Here is a 14,422-nt window from a genome sequence, read left to right on the forward strand (position 1 = left end):
ACCATCAAATCGCAACTAAGTGTGTGTGTGTGTGTGTGTGTGTGTGTGTGTGTGTGTGTGTGTGTGTGTGTGTCTTTGTCGAGGCCCCCAGTTACGAGCCGACCATTGACTCGCAACTAAGGGGTGGGTGTGTTTGTCGTGGTCCCGAGTCATCTTCTCGCAACTAAAGGTGTGTGTTTGTCGGGGCCCCTAGTTGCAAGCCAACAATCGACTCGCAACTAAGGGTGTGTGTGTTTGTTGGGGCCCCAGTTGCAAGTTGACCATCAACTCGCAACTAAGGGTGCTTGTGTTTGTCGTGGTCCCCAGTTGCATGGCAAACCACAAACGTGCAACTAGAGAGGGGAGCATATTTTGTACGGGTCCCAGTTGCAAGTCAACCATGCACTCGATACAATGAGGGGGGTGGTGTATGTGTGTGTTTGTCGAGGGCCCCAAGTTGCAAGTCTACCGATCGACTTGCAGGTGAGGAGGGGAGAGGGAGTGTGTTTTGTACGGCCCTCAGTTGCAAGTCAACCATCAACGCGTGACTAGGGGGTGGAGGGGAACCAGTTTTTTGTACAGGCCCTAGTTGCAGGTTAACCGGCAACTCACAACTAAGGGTGGTGGCTGTTTTGTAGGGCCCAGTTGCATGTCAATCATCGACTCACAGCTAAGGGTGTGTCTGTTTGTTGGGGCCCCCAGTTGCAAGCCGACCATCGACTCGCAACTGATGGTGCGTGTGTTTGTCGGGGCCTCCAGTTGCAAGGCGACCATCGACTCGGAACTAAGGGTGCGTGTGTTTGTCAGGGCCCCCAATTGCAAGTCGGTGGTCGACTCGCAACTAAGGGTGTGCGTGTGTTTGTCGGGGCCCCCAGTTGCAAGTCGATCATCGACTCGCAATTAAGGGTACATATGTTTGTCGGGGCCTCTAGTTGCAAGTCAACCATCGATTCGCAACTAAGGCTGTGTATGTTTGTCGGGGGCCCTAGTTGCAAGCCGACCATCGACTTACAACTAAGGGTGCATGTGTTTGTCGTGGTCCCTAGTTGCATGTCAACCATCGACTCGCAACTGAGGAGGGGAGAGGGAGTGTGTTTTGTACGGCCCCCAATTGCAAGTCAACCATCGACTCGCAATTGGTGGGAGGGGGAGGGGAGTGTGTTTCTACGGGTCCAATTTGCAAGTTAACCATCGACTTGTAACTACGACTTTTATTTTTTTCTAAACCTTGGTTTTAGTGTGATCAATATTGTATAATCACTATTTTTACACAAACAACGTAACTCTATTTTTGTAGGAGCATACAGGCCAGTCTACATGTCAATCCCACACCAACCCACTGCACATTTAAAAACCATGCATGCATGCCATAGGTATACTCCATGCACATCGGTCAATTTTCCCTCTAATTTCTTGTGTTACTAGTACGTGATGAGCAACTGTGCGTGCATGTGACTAAGGCTACACGAATCCACGCACGCATATGCGTTGGCTAGTTTTTATAATTTTGGCAGTTTAGTGAAGAGTGAAAGACACTGGGTACTTGTGCTGGCATGGTACTCAAACACTGTGGCTGAGGACAGCAAGTACGTTTTACTCCCTCCATTTTTATATGCAAGGCCACTATCAAAATTATAATTTGTAACTATACAAGGCCACTAACACTAATCAAAGCAAAATTAATGGTGTTTGCCTCGTACTAGCAAAGGAAGATATTAAGTATCCCTTGCATGCATGCGGGAATGAGAAGGATGGCTTGCATGTGCCTCATTAATCAATCAAAGAGGAGTGAGAGCATTGGCATGTTGTGCGTGGGAGAGAAAATACACATTAATTAACACGGCAAATAAGGAGACAAGCTGGCTTGCAACTTTGACTTAGGCATGCATTAACTTTTGCCTTGGTACCTGTAATATGGGTTTGTGGCCTTGTATACAAAAATGGAGAGAGTAGTTTTGTTTTATGGGCTAGGCCTGGGCGCTTGTCTCACGAACAAAACACACAAATAACATGAAATTGAGACAAACAAACATACAACAGACAATGGATGGGCTTGTTTCTTTAGTGACATAGGATGATGTCATATTTAGATGTGACATAGTTATGTCACATCTAGATGTGTCCTAGATAAGACCTAAAACCAAGGTTTAAAAAAAAGTTGTAGATGGGTCTGTCTATGTCACAATATTGTATAAGTCGGGGCCTCCAGTTGTAGATGGGTCTATCTATGTCACAATATTGTACATGGGTATCTCTATCTCACATCTGTATAACTAAATGTCGTATTTTTCCTTCTACGGGTCTGTGTATGTCACATCTAAATGTGCGATATTATCTCATCTAACTCCCTCTCACATCTAACTTCCTCATCTTTGAATTTTTTTTTAAGTCTTCCATGGATTTGTTTTGTCCTTAAGGATGAGAGAGTTAGATGTGAGATAATATCTCACATCTAGATGTGAAATAGTAAACCCGTATATATCAATATAAAAAGACCCAAAGAGCAGATCCAATTAATCTCGGCCATCAAATCATGTCAATCCAACAACCTAAATTTCTTCAATATCGAGCGCTCAACACGTTTAGTGTGCAGTTAATTTCATGCCAAATATAGTGCTAATCACATAATAACACATAAATAATATCATAATTAATATCCGCATGCACTAAATATACTTTCAAATTAACGTGCATTGCACGTACACATTGACTAGTCATAAAAAGAAAACGCTACGCATCCGCCAGCGGATAATATAAAAAGATCCGCCGCATCCGTGACCATTGGATGGAGCTGCGGATGGCGTCCGATCTACCTATGTGACAAGCCATATTTGCAACAAGTCTGTTGTTGCAGTATTTTCTGCAGCTAGGGTCTTCTTGCAGAATTAATTTTGCAGCAGAGGTCTTATTGCAGAATCATTTTTATGAAATTTTCTGCAACATAAATCTCGTTGTAGAAATTTTTCGTAACAAATGTCTTGTTGCAGGATCATTTTTATGAGTTTTTCTGCAAGGGATCGAACGATATTGCCTCACACATGTGGTTATCGTTGCCTGCTATCGCCAAAGGCAAGTGGTGCCTGGTCCCAAGGTGCACGCACAACCACGATTCAATGGACCAGTCGGTCGCAATCTGACGGTCACGCGAGCGGCGGATGCGACGAGAAAATCAGTCGGTTGTTTGAAAGCTTTTTCCTTATAAAAAGCAGCCAAGCTAAGGATTCCAAGATTTTACAGCTTGCACCACATAGAGTATATGCCACAATGCGTTTTCAACTTTTTTCCAGAGAAAGGTTATCATGGCTATCTTTATTAATATCAAAAACGCTTATGTCATCCGCTAAAAGTTCAGAAATAAAAGCAGGAGGTGAATCCAACCACAAGTTTGATGGATTAGCACGACCATTTTGCGCTAGCACATGAGCTACCATATTAGAATCACAATTATAATGCTCTAAAACGGCCTTCCCAAAACCAACTAAAAGTAACCGGCATTCCTCAAGAATTGGGCCTGCCATCATAGTGTCATGTTTGTTGCAGAGTTTTTATTAGAACCATGCAGTCTGATTGCACCTAGATTGAATTACAACCAATTGTCGAAAACGCCACGGAATTCCGCCTCGACATTGGAATTCTTCAACCAGTCTGCTGCAATGAACATGCCAGTCCCACAGAATTGCTCCACAGGCCCCCATGTTATCTTCCTTCGAAAACGCCACACCCACAACTGAGCAGCGATTTCCGGACCAATTGAATGGAAGGCCATCGCTAAAATCGGGTGGTTACTAGTTAATCAGATGGAAATAGATCAGATTCAACCGGCTCATTCTGTCGCCCACGGAGCCGTCCGATCACGCGCGTGTAGCCCTCTGATAAGAGCAGCTGCATGCTACATGCAACCTTCCTTTTTTGCGGGGTAAAAGAGATTTTATTGCTTAACCTTGAGGATTACAATCGTTACGGTACATCAAATCAATCTCATCAGGACCAGACCTCAGCCAAACTGATGCTCGTATGTTATGGTGACCTATTTGACCTTCCTTGCATGCGCGTAGCCCCTGCCGTCGATACAATTGTCTTTGTGGAGAAATGTTCTGCTGATAGTATTTTCCGCGATTCCATGTTACCTGAAAGGCCATTTAATATGGTTGCGAGTTATAGTACTATCCAAAAAAGATGCAGGCCATGTTGCTGGAGAATTTTTGCTACTAACAAAAGATGAAAGAAAAGGTTGCATAAGAAAGAAGAAAGAACGCAAAAAAGTGCGCGCTCAGAAAAAATTCATGGCCTGCAGATAAGAGACTTGATCTATCTCGTGGAAGAAGACGTCCTTGACACGGCCACTTTCCAGGCTGCCGATCCTCTTGACGACGACGGGTGCCTCCTTCATTCCAATGTCGAGGCGGAAGAGCACGCGAGAGCACGCAGACATGATCAATGAGCCGCTTCTTTGCCCGAACCCCTCGAGGTCAAAGGGTGTGTGCGTGAGATCGCTCCTCAAATGTAAGAATCCCGCCTGCCTCAAGATCTCGCTCGCCCCGATCACCAGCCGCCGGTTCCATGTCGCCGCCGAGCCAGAGGAGGTGAACGTCCACATGGATATCCCAAGGGTCTCCGTGACGAACAAGCTCAGCTGGCCACGCACCGAGGCCAGGAGGACGTGCTTCTCGCTGTAATGGCAGCGCAGCATCCTGGAGGCAAAGCCTGGCGGGAGGTCCATCACGGTGGCCTCCGCCGCGTCGACGTCCAGAGCGAGGTAGTGTTTCCAGCGGCCCTCGCGGATGATCCAGTAGACGGTGCGGCCGATGATGGCCGGGCGTGCGCAGGTGCTTCTCGGGTGCGTGTCGTGCCAGGTGACGGATGCTTCGCGGACGGCGCCCCATTTGCCGTGTTTGGACGAGAAGATCTGGAATCGCATGCTTTCGTCCGCGACGAGCACCTCGAATGAGCCACCGAGGTCGCCGACGCTGAGCAGGACGCGATGGTAGACGTCGGGCAGGGCGGCGAGAGGTAGCTCGGTGACCTGGCCCGTGAGCGTGTTGCAGACGTGCATGTCGACCTGGGGCGAATCGCACCAGCGGAGGAACAGAGCATCTCGGGCGGCCACGGGCTTGAACCGCCGATGGGGACGGATGCTGACGGCGTCCCGGAGGGCGGGACGCCGGGTTGGCTCGACGGTACGAACGACGCCGTGGGAGGTACTGGTGTCGTCGCTGCTATCGTCGCCGTAGTATTTCAGGTACGAGACGCCGACGAGGAGGGCGGGGTCGAACTCGATGCCGGCCGCTGCTTGAAGCGCGAGGCGGTGGCGGAAGGCCGGCTGGAGGATGGCGAGGCGGAGGGTCCTGCCGGTTGCGGCGCAGCGGACGATGGTTTTCACGTCGGCGCGGGCGACGATCTCGAGCACGAGATCGACTGAGAGCGTCTCCGTCGCCGACGCCGGTGCCGGCGGCGTGCGAGTGAGAACACGTTGGCGTCTTTTGGTCGACATGGCCAGCAACGGCGACTTCAAAACTGATCAACGATTTTCCCGAACTTCCTCCGGTGCATGGATGGAAGGAAGGCGATCGCAAAAATCGGGGCGGTTACTGGCTGACCATATTGCATGCAGACCTAAATACGTACAGAACGGACTGCCGCAACTAACTCTAAAGCCGGCCGGCACGTGCGCAAGCAAACCAGGAAGCCGAACACACAGTGGAACACACAGTGGAACACGACTCCAAGCGCTCAAAAGCAGTATCCACAGCAATGCCCTAATCTCCTGCATCTGACATGACAAGCCAGATGAGTAACTTATATGTAACTCGCAGGCACACAACAAGCATAGCATGCACCAAGACAGAGACACCGCATACACATGCACAAACAAGTCAACTTAAATAATGTCATCCATTTTGAGGGGAAATTGATGCTTGATACAAATCCTTGCACATGAGGGAAATTATGCAAATCGCTAGTTTAGAATTTCTTTCCGTACAAATTCGGGTTTAAAATTGTACAGTTGGGTAGTTTGCACTTTCTGAAACCTGAAAGTGCAAATAATTGATTTTGTGAATTTTTTTGTTCTAGGAAGAATTAAACTGATGAGACATACAATGAAGCTGCGGGAGAGTCATTGAGCACCGCTTAAGAAGTATGACAAGCGTGACCAAAAATCAGTTTGTTTTCATGCCTGGGAGGTCGACCATGAAAGCCATTTTCTTGGTACAAGAACTCATGGAGAGATACATGGAGCAAAAGAAGGACATGCATATGGTATTCATTGACTTAGAGAAGGCCTACGATAAGAAACCATGGAATGTCATGTGGTGGGTCTTGAAGAACACAAAGTGTCAGCAAAGTACATTACCCTCATCAATGACTTGTGTGATAATGTTGTGACAAGTGTTCGAATAAGTGATGGCGACACTGATGACTTCCCGATTAAAATTGGACTGCACCAGGGGTCAGCTTTGAGCCCTTATCTTTTTGCTCTGGTGATGGATGAGGTCACACGGGATATACAAGGAGATATTCCATGGACCCATGGTGTATGCTCTTTGCGGATGATGTGATGCTAGTCGATGATAGTCGGATGGGGGTATAACGCCCCGAGACTGATGCGCCAGATATCTTCCAGTTATTCGCCGTCGTTGCCATGTCATTTGCTTGCGTGTTGCACTTTGCCATGTCATCATGTGCATTTCATCTGCATGTTTTTTCAAAACTTGCATCCGTCCGGGTCTCCCGGTTCTCTCTGTTGTCCGCTCCGAGTCCTTTCACACTCGCACGCACTCGCCACACCTCAAGATCTTGTTTTATGAGCGGGAGAAAAACGTTCTCGGAATGAGCCGAGAGTTGACGAACGGTCTTGGTATATCACCGGTAGACCGCCTGACAAATTTCATTCCATTTGGAGGTCGTTTGATGCCCCAACGGTTAACCGAGTTAACTGTCGGACGTTTCGGTACTCCGAGACGAACCGGACCGTATCTCGCCTTCTCTTTGCAGCCCAACACCTCTCCACAACAGCCCACTAGCCCATCTAACTCCCCTCCATGCTCTTCGTCGTCGGATCATGATCGTGTGGGCGAAAACGGCTCCTCAATACACCTTTCCTAGCTCCCTCTAGCTATTTAAACACCATCCCCTTCTAAATTTGGGCAACCCTAGCCCCTAGACCCCTTCCCCTACCTCTAGCCGCCACCCTTGCCTTGAAATATGTGCCCAACCACTCCCTCGCCGCCACTTGTCGCTGTCCCATGGGCTACGCCACCGCAACCGACGCCCTCGGCCAACCAGAGGCCGCCACGTCGCCCCCCCTCGTCCAGCCCTGCCGCCGCGGCCCGCTAGGACCCAGATCGAGCCCTGGGAAGCCCATCGAGGCCCGCCTCGAGCCCGCGCTCGTCCATGAGCTCCTCCCCAGCGCCGCCTCCCCGCGCCATCGACCGCAGCTCCCCGCCGCCTCTGCCTCACCTCCGGCAGCTGCGTCGGGGAGCTCATCGCCGAACTTGCGTGCCGCGAGGTCGCGTCCCCGTCGCCTTCTCTCTCCCTTCACAACACTTCCTGGCGCCATGGCCGCCCTGGCTCTGCCCCGAGTCAACCCTCGTCGTCGGCGCTCGTCCCCACCGTATTTATATATCTCAGTTATAACACAATATGTAATTATTATGAACCTCGGATCTCCGGCTAACCAACGTGTTATGCTGTTGAAATTTCTACTCCTGACTTGTCAAAAATTTGGCCTTCTTTGTAAGAAAACAAAGCTTTAGGGTGTTGAGTGCAAAAGGCTGCGCCTTTAGGCGGCGGCGAGGGAGGGGGAGGCAGGAGGAGGCGACCATCGGCGGAGATCGAAGGGCCCTCCCCGTTGCCTCGCGGGGGCGGCACGGGAGGGTTTGGTTTCGGAAGGAGGGGGAGGCGCGCCCTGGTGCCTAGTGGGCACCTGGGTGTGCGCGTGAGGTTATCGTAGACCTCGAAGCCCGCCTGCCTCAGCATCTCCGCCGCTCCAATAACTAGTTGTCAGTTCCATGTCTCTGTCGAGCCAGAGGTGGCCGGCGACAGCGTCCACATCGATATCCCAATGTTGCAAAAAAAAAAGTGAATACATTTTCTTTCTGCAACACAACCTTTGTTGCAAAAAAATAAATCCCATGACACAGCCTATGTTTCAAAGAAAATCCCATGACACAATCTATGTTGCAAAAAAAAACCGCAACACAACCTCTTTGTAAATGTTTCCGCAACAAGAAGTTTGTTGCAAAGTAGAGCAAGACGTTTAGCGGTAAGATTGTGTCGGATCTAATGGCTCGCGAGGCGGCCGACGCGTAGCAGCGCCCTTTCTCAAAAGCGGTAACTTTGTAGTGGTTTATATATATCAAAGTTATCCATTAATCTTGTTTGTAGTAAGGATTACAAGCTAAGATAACTTTACCGGCTCTAACTAGCACATTATGTTCGCTCGAGAAAAAAAAAAGTAGCACATTATGTGCAAATACATTTTTATTTTGACATGTATCTTTTGAATGCAGATCTATGCTGGATCCGGGTCTTGAATGCAGTAGTAGTGGTACAAAGTGTCGCCGCCTCGAGCCGTAGCCAACTTCCTTACCGTTGCTACATCATAGTATCATACTAGTTTTGACTCTTGAGGAAACATTCAGAAAGCTCATATCCACTTGCTGATGTTTAACCACCATTTTTCATTGTGCAGTTCCCATCTTGGCATCCTTGTACAGCTGATCAACACGATCCTGCAGCATAATTTTGTTCTCTTTGTGAACCAAAAACCACTAACTGATACGAGCATGATGAAGTTTGTTCTCTCTAACCTTGTAATGTTTGAGCAGCTGGGGCCTCTTGAGCTTAAAAGTTGGGGTGATCAGGTCCTTGTCGATGCTGAATGGCACTGGCTCCAGGTGAACGGCCCTCAGCATCTCAAATCCTCTCAACTGCATGCATGGCAAGAGATCATAGCTTATGATGGGAAAAAAAATGGGCAGATCATAGCTTGCTAAATTTATCCGTGTATCGACGATGACGTACCCCGAGTTTCTTGCCGGTTTGATTCAGCTCATCCTGGATGTACCTCCTTGCCTTCGGATCATTGCACAACTCAGCGTAGTCACCAGACTTGCCGTTAAGTGCAGCCCAGTCCTCAATGGCTTGCTTCTCAGGGACGACCACAGCAACGAGGAAGGACTCGAAGCTGTTCCCGTAGACCCAAACCTTGTTCAAAGAGGAGAGACTCTTGGTCAGTTACATCTGAACAAAACCATGAATCTGACCCACAGCAATTTTATTTACTTATTCATTCCGTTTTGCTTATCGTACCGACGCAGCGAGTTGAGACTGCGCGTATGCGCTTTCCAGGACCTCCACTGCTACATACTCCCCCTGGGACAGCTTGAAGATGTTCTTCTTTCTGTCGATGATCTTCATCGTGCCATCCGGTTGCCACTCCCCGATATCACCTTAGTACATAAATTGGTTGCAAATTTTGTTAGGGACCATATATGTTCATTGATGTGTTGTGCGGTACGCTTAGGAATGGAAGAAAAAGGGCTGCACCTGTGTGGAACCATCCGTCTGAGAACACTTCCTCTGTGAGGTCAGGACGCTTGTAGTACCCAGAGAACAAGGTGTGTCCCCTCAAGCAGATTTCGCCTCGCGGCGCACTGCAGAGCGCGTCGTAGCCCATTTCAGGAACGGACTCCAACCGTGCCTCGACTGCCGTCACGGGAGGGCCAACCGTCCCAATCATCGAAATAACGTTGGCGATCGACGTAAAGCATCCCGAGCAGCTCTCAGTGAGCCCTGCATACCAATTGCACGGTTAACAGTTTATCATCCCTCGGCATCAGAAGTAACTAGATTTCTAGGATACTGGTAGTAACTAGAGTTATGTAAATAATTTAAGATAAGATTACTGATATTGATTTCACATCATCGTAGTCCATAACAAGTTAACCGCTGAACCCATGAACCGAGTCATGACCAAAGAACCAAGGACAAACTTGCTAATATGGTTATGATGAGCAGAGTTGTCATAAGAATTCTAACAGTCTCACCATATCCTTGTGCGAGGACACTGCAGCTGGTAACTCGCATGAACTCTTCAATGTGTCTTGGCAAAGGTGCCGCGCCTGATAGCATGAGACGTATGCGGCCTCCAAGCCCTTCCTTTATCTGTAACATTAATGATAAAAGAATCTTAAATATATACCAATGGAGTAAAAATAAAGAAACATGGGAACTTCAAATATTTTACGTACTTTGCTGAAGACTATTTTGTCAAAAAATGGCGATGCTTCATGCTGTTTGAATCCGTTCATTAAGTTGCCAAGTTTGCTGATGACAATTTGATGGGTTAGTTATGTTTAAACTCAAAACATGAAAGGGAGTAAAAATTAGATGCTTATTTAACCTTGTTGAAATACTTACGAGTTGTAAGCATATACTGAAAAAGAGTTAAAAAGTAGGTGTTTATTTAATCTTGTTGAAAATACTTACTAGTTGTAAGCATACTGAAAAAGGTGCTTGGCTATTAGCCCTCCAGACTGAATTTTTTGGTTGATACCTTCAGTTCACAAGATTCCCCAATTATGACAAAGAACACAATACGGTGGGAATTTTGGAACAACAATTATGGAGGTTTGCATTATACCTGTGTATATACGATCATAAACGCGAGGAACACCACAGAATATTGTTGGTTTCATCACTTGCACATCCTCCATCAGGTACCTAATGTCCTATTAAGAAAGTTTTGCCTCTTAGAGGATGAAGTTACAGACAAGTGACATAATGTTTTTTGCTTGCAAGATATAGCTCCATACCCCTTGCCAGAATCCAATGGAAGCCCCTTTGGAGATGCAGTAATTCCCGATTACTTGATCGAAAATGTGAGCTAATGGAAGATAGGAAAAGTATGAATCATATTCGTCCACCTGCAAACATATTTTGATTTAGGTTATCATTAAACACTAATATTTATCAGGTTGACATGATAGGAAAACAAAGCTCTAAATCAAAGATGAACAAACCATGACCATTTTTCACTATTTTTTGATTAAAATATTTTTGTGAAAAACTACTTACGAATTATTTATAAATAAGAACACATTCATGCTCCATCGTTGTTCTTTTGTTTAACCTTTTTCGAAAAGAAAAAGGGAGACCTGTACAGGGAAAAGCCCCACTGAAATTCTAGTTTTGACGCATGTAAATAAAGGTTTACCACTTTATCTGTCAATTGGAGGAGGTGCTCTGTGGTCGTAACCCCAGCTACGATAGCCCTGTTCGTGATTATCACACCCTTTGGCTCTCCTGTTGTTCCACTGGTGTACATGATTGTACAAATGTCGTCCTTTTGTTTCTTAGGAAGTTCTTGAATGTCTTCTCCCTGTTAAAAGAGCATTTTATGGGTCAGACCATTTACGATCTTGTAATGGAGTAGTTTAATAGGAACTCACACTAACCATTGTAGAAAATTCTTCCCAGGAAAAGCAAGAAACTCCTAATTGTTCAACTTCCCTTTTCAGCTCAATCGTCACATCTCCAAAACTAACAATGGCTGAGGTTGCACATATAAAGTAAGAAATTAATCACACAAAATCGGGAATAGTTGATGTCCGGACCCCAGATAGCTAACCTTTGATGTGGGCTGTACACTTTGGGAGTACGGCGACAATCTGAAAAATTGCAGTTCAGGGACTAATTAGATGTGTCGGAAAGAATGATGTGTAACTGTGGTCTTCGCAACTAATCTCAAGCTTAGTAACATTGATTTCTCCAGGTTCAGGGCTAGCTTTTATTGTATCTCAGTTCCTATTAATCAACTCTATAGAAACAGTAGCATTTACTGGAGATATGCTAATATGTATGACGCCACGCAGAAGACAACAATATTTTGTATAGTTAAGGTAATGCTCATAGTAGTCAAAGATATATGGTTTTGCTTACTGATTTTATCTTGCTCTCCTGCATAAAGGCTATGGAGATCTCAGCATGGTCCAAGATAAATTCAACTGCATTTTGTCCTGCATTGCGTTGCAACTTATCCAGTCAATACAACATTGCAAGGTGCAAAGCAAAACATGGTTAAGAATCCAGACTTCCATTCATGGACTAATGTAAATTATCATTGTTTGGAGAAAAAAATACACTAATATTGGACAGATTATTCTCCCAAATAAAAAGTGTTCTTCGTGAACCCTTGTGCATTCACATAGAGGTTTGTGTCTTAGTGTGTGCGAGCAAGCATCGTGAACGTACCGAGGGTGTCATACAGTGGTACATAACAAATTCCTTGGCTGTTGCAAGCCTGCAGAACAAACAGTACAATCAAAGTGAAATCTCACATCAGTTCACAAAATGTTCCTGAAATATACCTTTTTGACATAGATGAATATCAATATCATGAACTCTCACCTGCATGGCCATGACCCATTCTGGGCAGTTGGACCCATATATGGCACAGTGAGCCCCCTACCAACACAAATCAACAATGTCGAACAAACACTCTGCTATGGATTCCAAGATCGAAAAAAATTCTCAGCGTTTAAAGACAGAGCAAGATTCTTGACTCACCGGCTTAACGCCGAAGCCTCTGATAGCTGCTCCAATCTGGATAACCTTCTGGTACACTTGTTCATACGTTTGCCACACATAGTCACCAGCCTGAATTTCACACCAAAATTTTGCATCCTCCCAAATCAAAATCCCTTTTTTAATTACCATTTTGCCCATTTTACTGAATTACTCTGCTTTACCTTGCCCTCAGAAACCTGGCGCCGGCCGAGCATTCTGTTCTTGGGATACTTCTTGACTGCTCCACTGCAGGAACGTACGGAAACAGAAAGGAAAAAAATGAACAAAGTTCTCTGAAATCTCAACACCTTCAGCGCTGGGATCACTGAAACTTAGTATATAATGTCATGACAGAATGCTTAGGAATGGAGTGTAAAGAAATCAGCATGCTGCCAGGACCCATGAACGAACCTGAAGAAGTCCCATGGGGAATGGATTTCCTGCGGAAGCCGCATGAGGCCGTCCTTGGCGTAGATGCTCCGGTAGACCGGCCCGGCCGCCGGCCTGCCGCCGGCGGCCGGCGTCGCCTCGCCCACCTTCACGGTGTACACCGTCTTGTCCATCGAACCTTCCTCTCCAGCTAGCAATGGACGGCCGGACGGGGCTTGGTGCCGTCAGATGCAGATATTTTTTCTCCTTGAGCTTGCTGAGCTTGTAGCTTGAGTCAGTCAGTGAGGGCTTGGTGCTCAGATGTGTGGCAGTTATGGTGGGGGTGAAGGTTGGTGGGCAATTTAAAGCTTGTGTTCCTATTCTGGTGCTGCTGTTGCGTGTCTACTTGTAGGTTGGCTGCGAGGACAAATGCAATTTCTAATTGCCGTTGCAAATGAATTAGGGATGATTCGAAGCTGTCACTCAATATTACCTTTTTTACAATTTTATTTTGCATACAAATCCTAAAAAAAATGCTTACCAAAATTTAAAAATACATTTACATTTTTGAGGGAGCCTAAGTCTTCTTCCTCGCCTCTGGACCTCCATCTAGGCGGTAACTTCATTTTATCAACTGTCTCGCATGTTTTAACTACATTTTTCCAAATTTAGTTTTTTATACTGCATCGCGTGTTTCAACTATATTTTTTCAACTGGATCACATGTTACTACACTTTCTTCTGTGGTCGTTTGAACTACATTATTTTTAATTACATCACATGTTTCTGTTGCATCCCTGTTTTGATTGTATATTTTGATATAATAGTTTTTCATTTATAGCCCGGAGTGTCCCAAATTGCATATATTGACAATGTTGGTGACCTTTTCCATCGTCAAAGGAGATTTCATCATTCGACGCTTTGAGTGACGGGCAACTCTTGTCGCGGCTCGATTGCATGCTTATGCGGGCATGGTCATCACTTGCGTGGAATCTCGCGTCATGGTCGTGCGTGTATGCAGCTAATGAGATCGTGAAAAGTGGAGGCGGCGGCACATGAGGAGTTTGATTTAATCGTGCTTCTCGAGTACCCTATCTTGAACTCGGTGTTCAAAATCCCAGGTCCGACCTTTAGTTGATTATACCTGATAAGCGGCGGCACATGGGGTTTTGCTTGAAGTTTCTTCGGACCTGATCTTTGTGGTGAAAGCTCAGGATCTGGCATTCAATGGTTGGATCCAGCGACGGTGACGTTCATGCATTGCTTCCTATACTGAGACGTTGTTTTTGAAGAACCTTACTCGCGCTCATTATGTTGTCATGACATGGTTGGCACCAATGGTTGTTGTTGCATTTTGCGGGTCGCTGTGGTTTTGTTTTTCACCTAGACGTAGCTCCGGTCTTGTATGTTTTTTGCTCTTTGATGGCGTGATTTTTTTGTGTTTTTGTGTTGGTATTGATTGTGTTTTTGTGCAACCTAATCATGCAAAAACCAAATGTGTGTTT

At 46.3% G+C, this 14,422-nt stretch overlaps 1 protein-coding gene across 2 annotated transcripts; it reads right to left on the reverse strand.

Annotated features, from left to right (window-relative positions):
* Positions 1 to 8,297: 8,297 nt before the first annotated feature.
* LOC119303344 (long chain acyl-CoA synthetase 2-like) lies at positions 8,298 to 13,278 on the reverse strand. Of its 2 annotated transcripts, none has more exons than XM_037580464.1 (19): positions 12,961 to 13,278; positions 12,732 to 12,795; positions 12,550 to 12,639; positions 12,391 to 12,447; positions 12,235 to 12,283; positions 11,923 to 11,999; positions 11,612 to 11,651; positions 11,433 to 11,533; positions 11,198 to 11,362; positions 10,797 to 10,907; positions 10,625 to 10,712; positions 10,471 to 10,537; positions 10,233 to 10,308; positions 10,029 to 10,146; positions 9,529 to 9,774; positions 9,292 to 9,431; positions 9,004 to 9,186; positions 8,790 to 8,909; positions 8,298 to 8,711 (listed from the first exon to the last, which is right to left on the reverse strand). In XM_037580464.1, exons 1-19 carry the CDS (start codon positions 13,110 to 13,112, stop codon positions 8,661 to 8,663), a joined length of 1,995 nt encoding a protein of 664 aa, XP_037436361.1. In that variant the 5' UTR covers positions 13,113 to 13,278; the 3' UTR covers positions 8,298 to 8,660. The 2 variants fall into 2 exon arrangements, with proteins under 2 accessions (XP_037436361.1, XP_037436362.1); XM_037580465.1 differs by having other exon boundaries at positions 11,439 to 11,533; positions 12,961 to 13,277.
* Between the last annotated feature and the right edge of the window lie 1,144 nt (positions 13,279 to 14,422).

Source organism: Triticum dicoccoides, chromosome 5A (genome assembly GCF_002162155.2).
Source record: "Triticum dicoccoides isolate Atlit2015 ecotype Zavitan chromosome 5A, WEW_v2.0, whole genome shotgun sequence".
NCBI lineage: Eukaryota > Viridiplantae > Streptophyta > Magnoliopsida > Poales > Poaceae > Triticum > Triticum dicoccoides.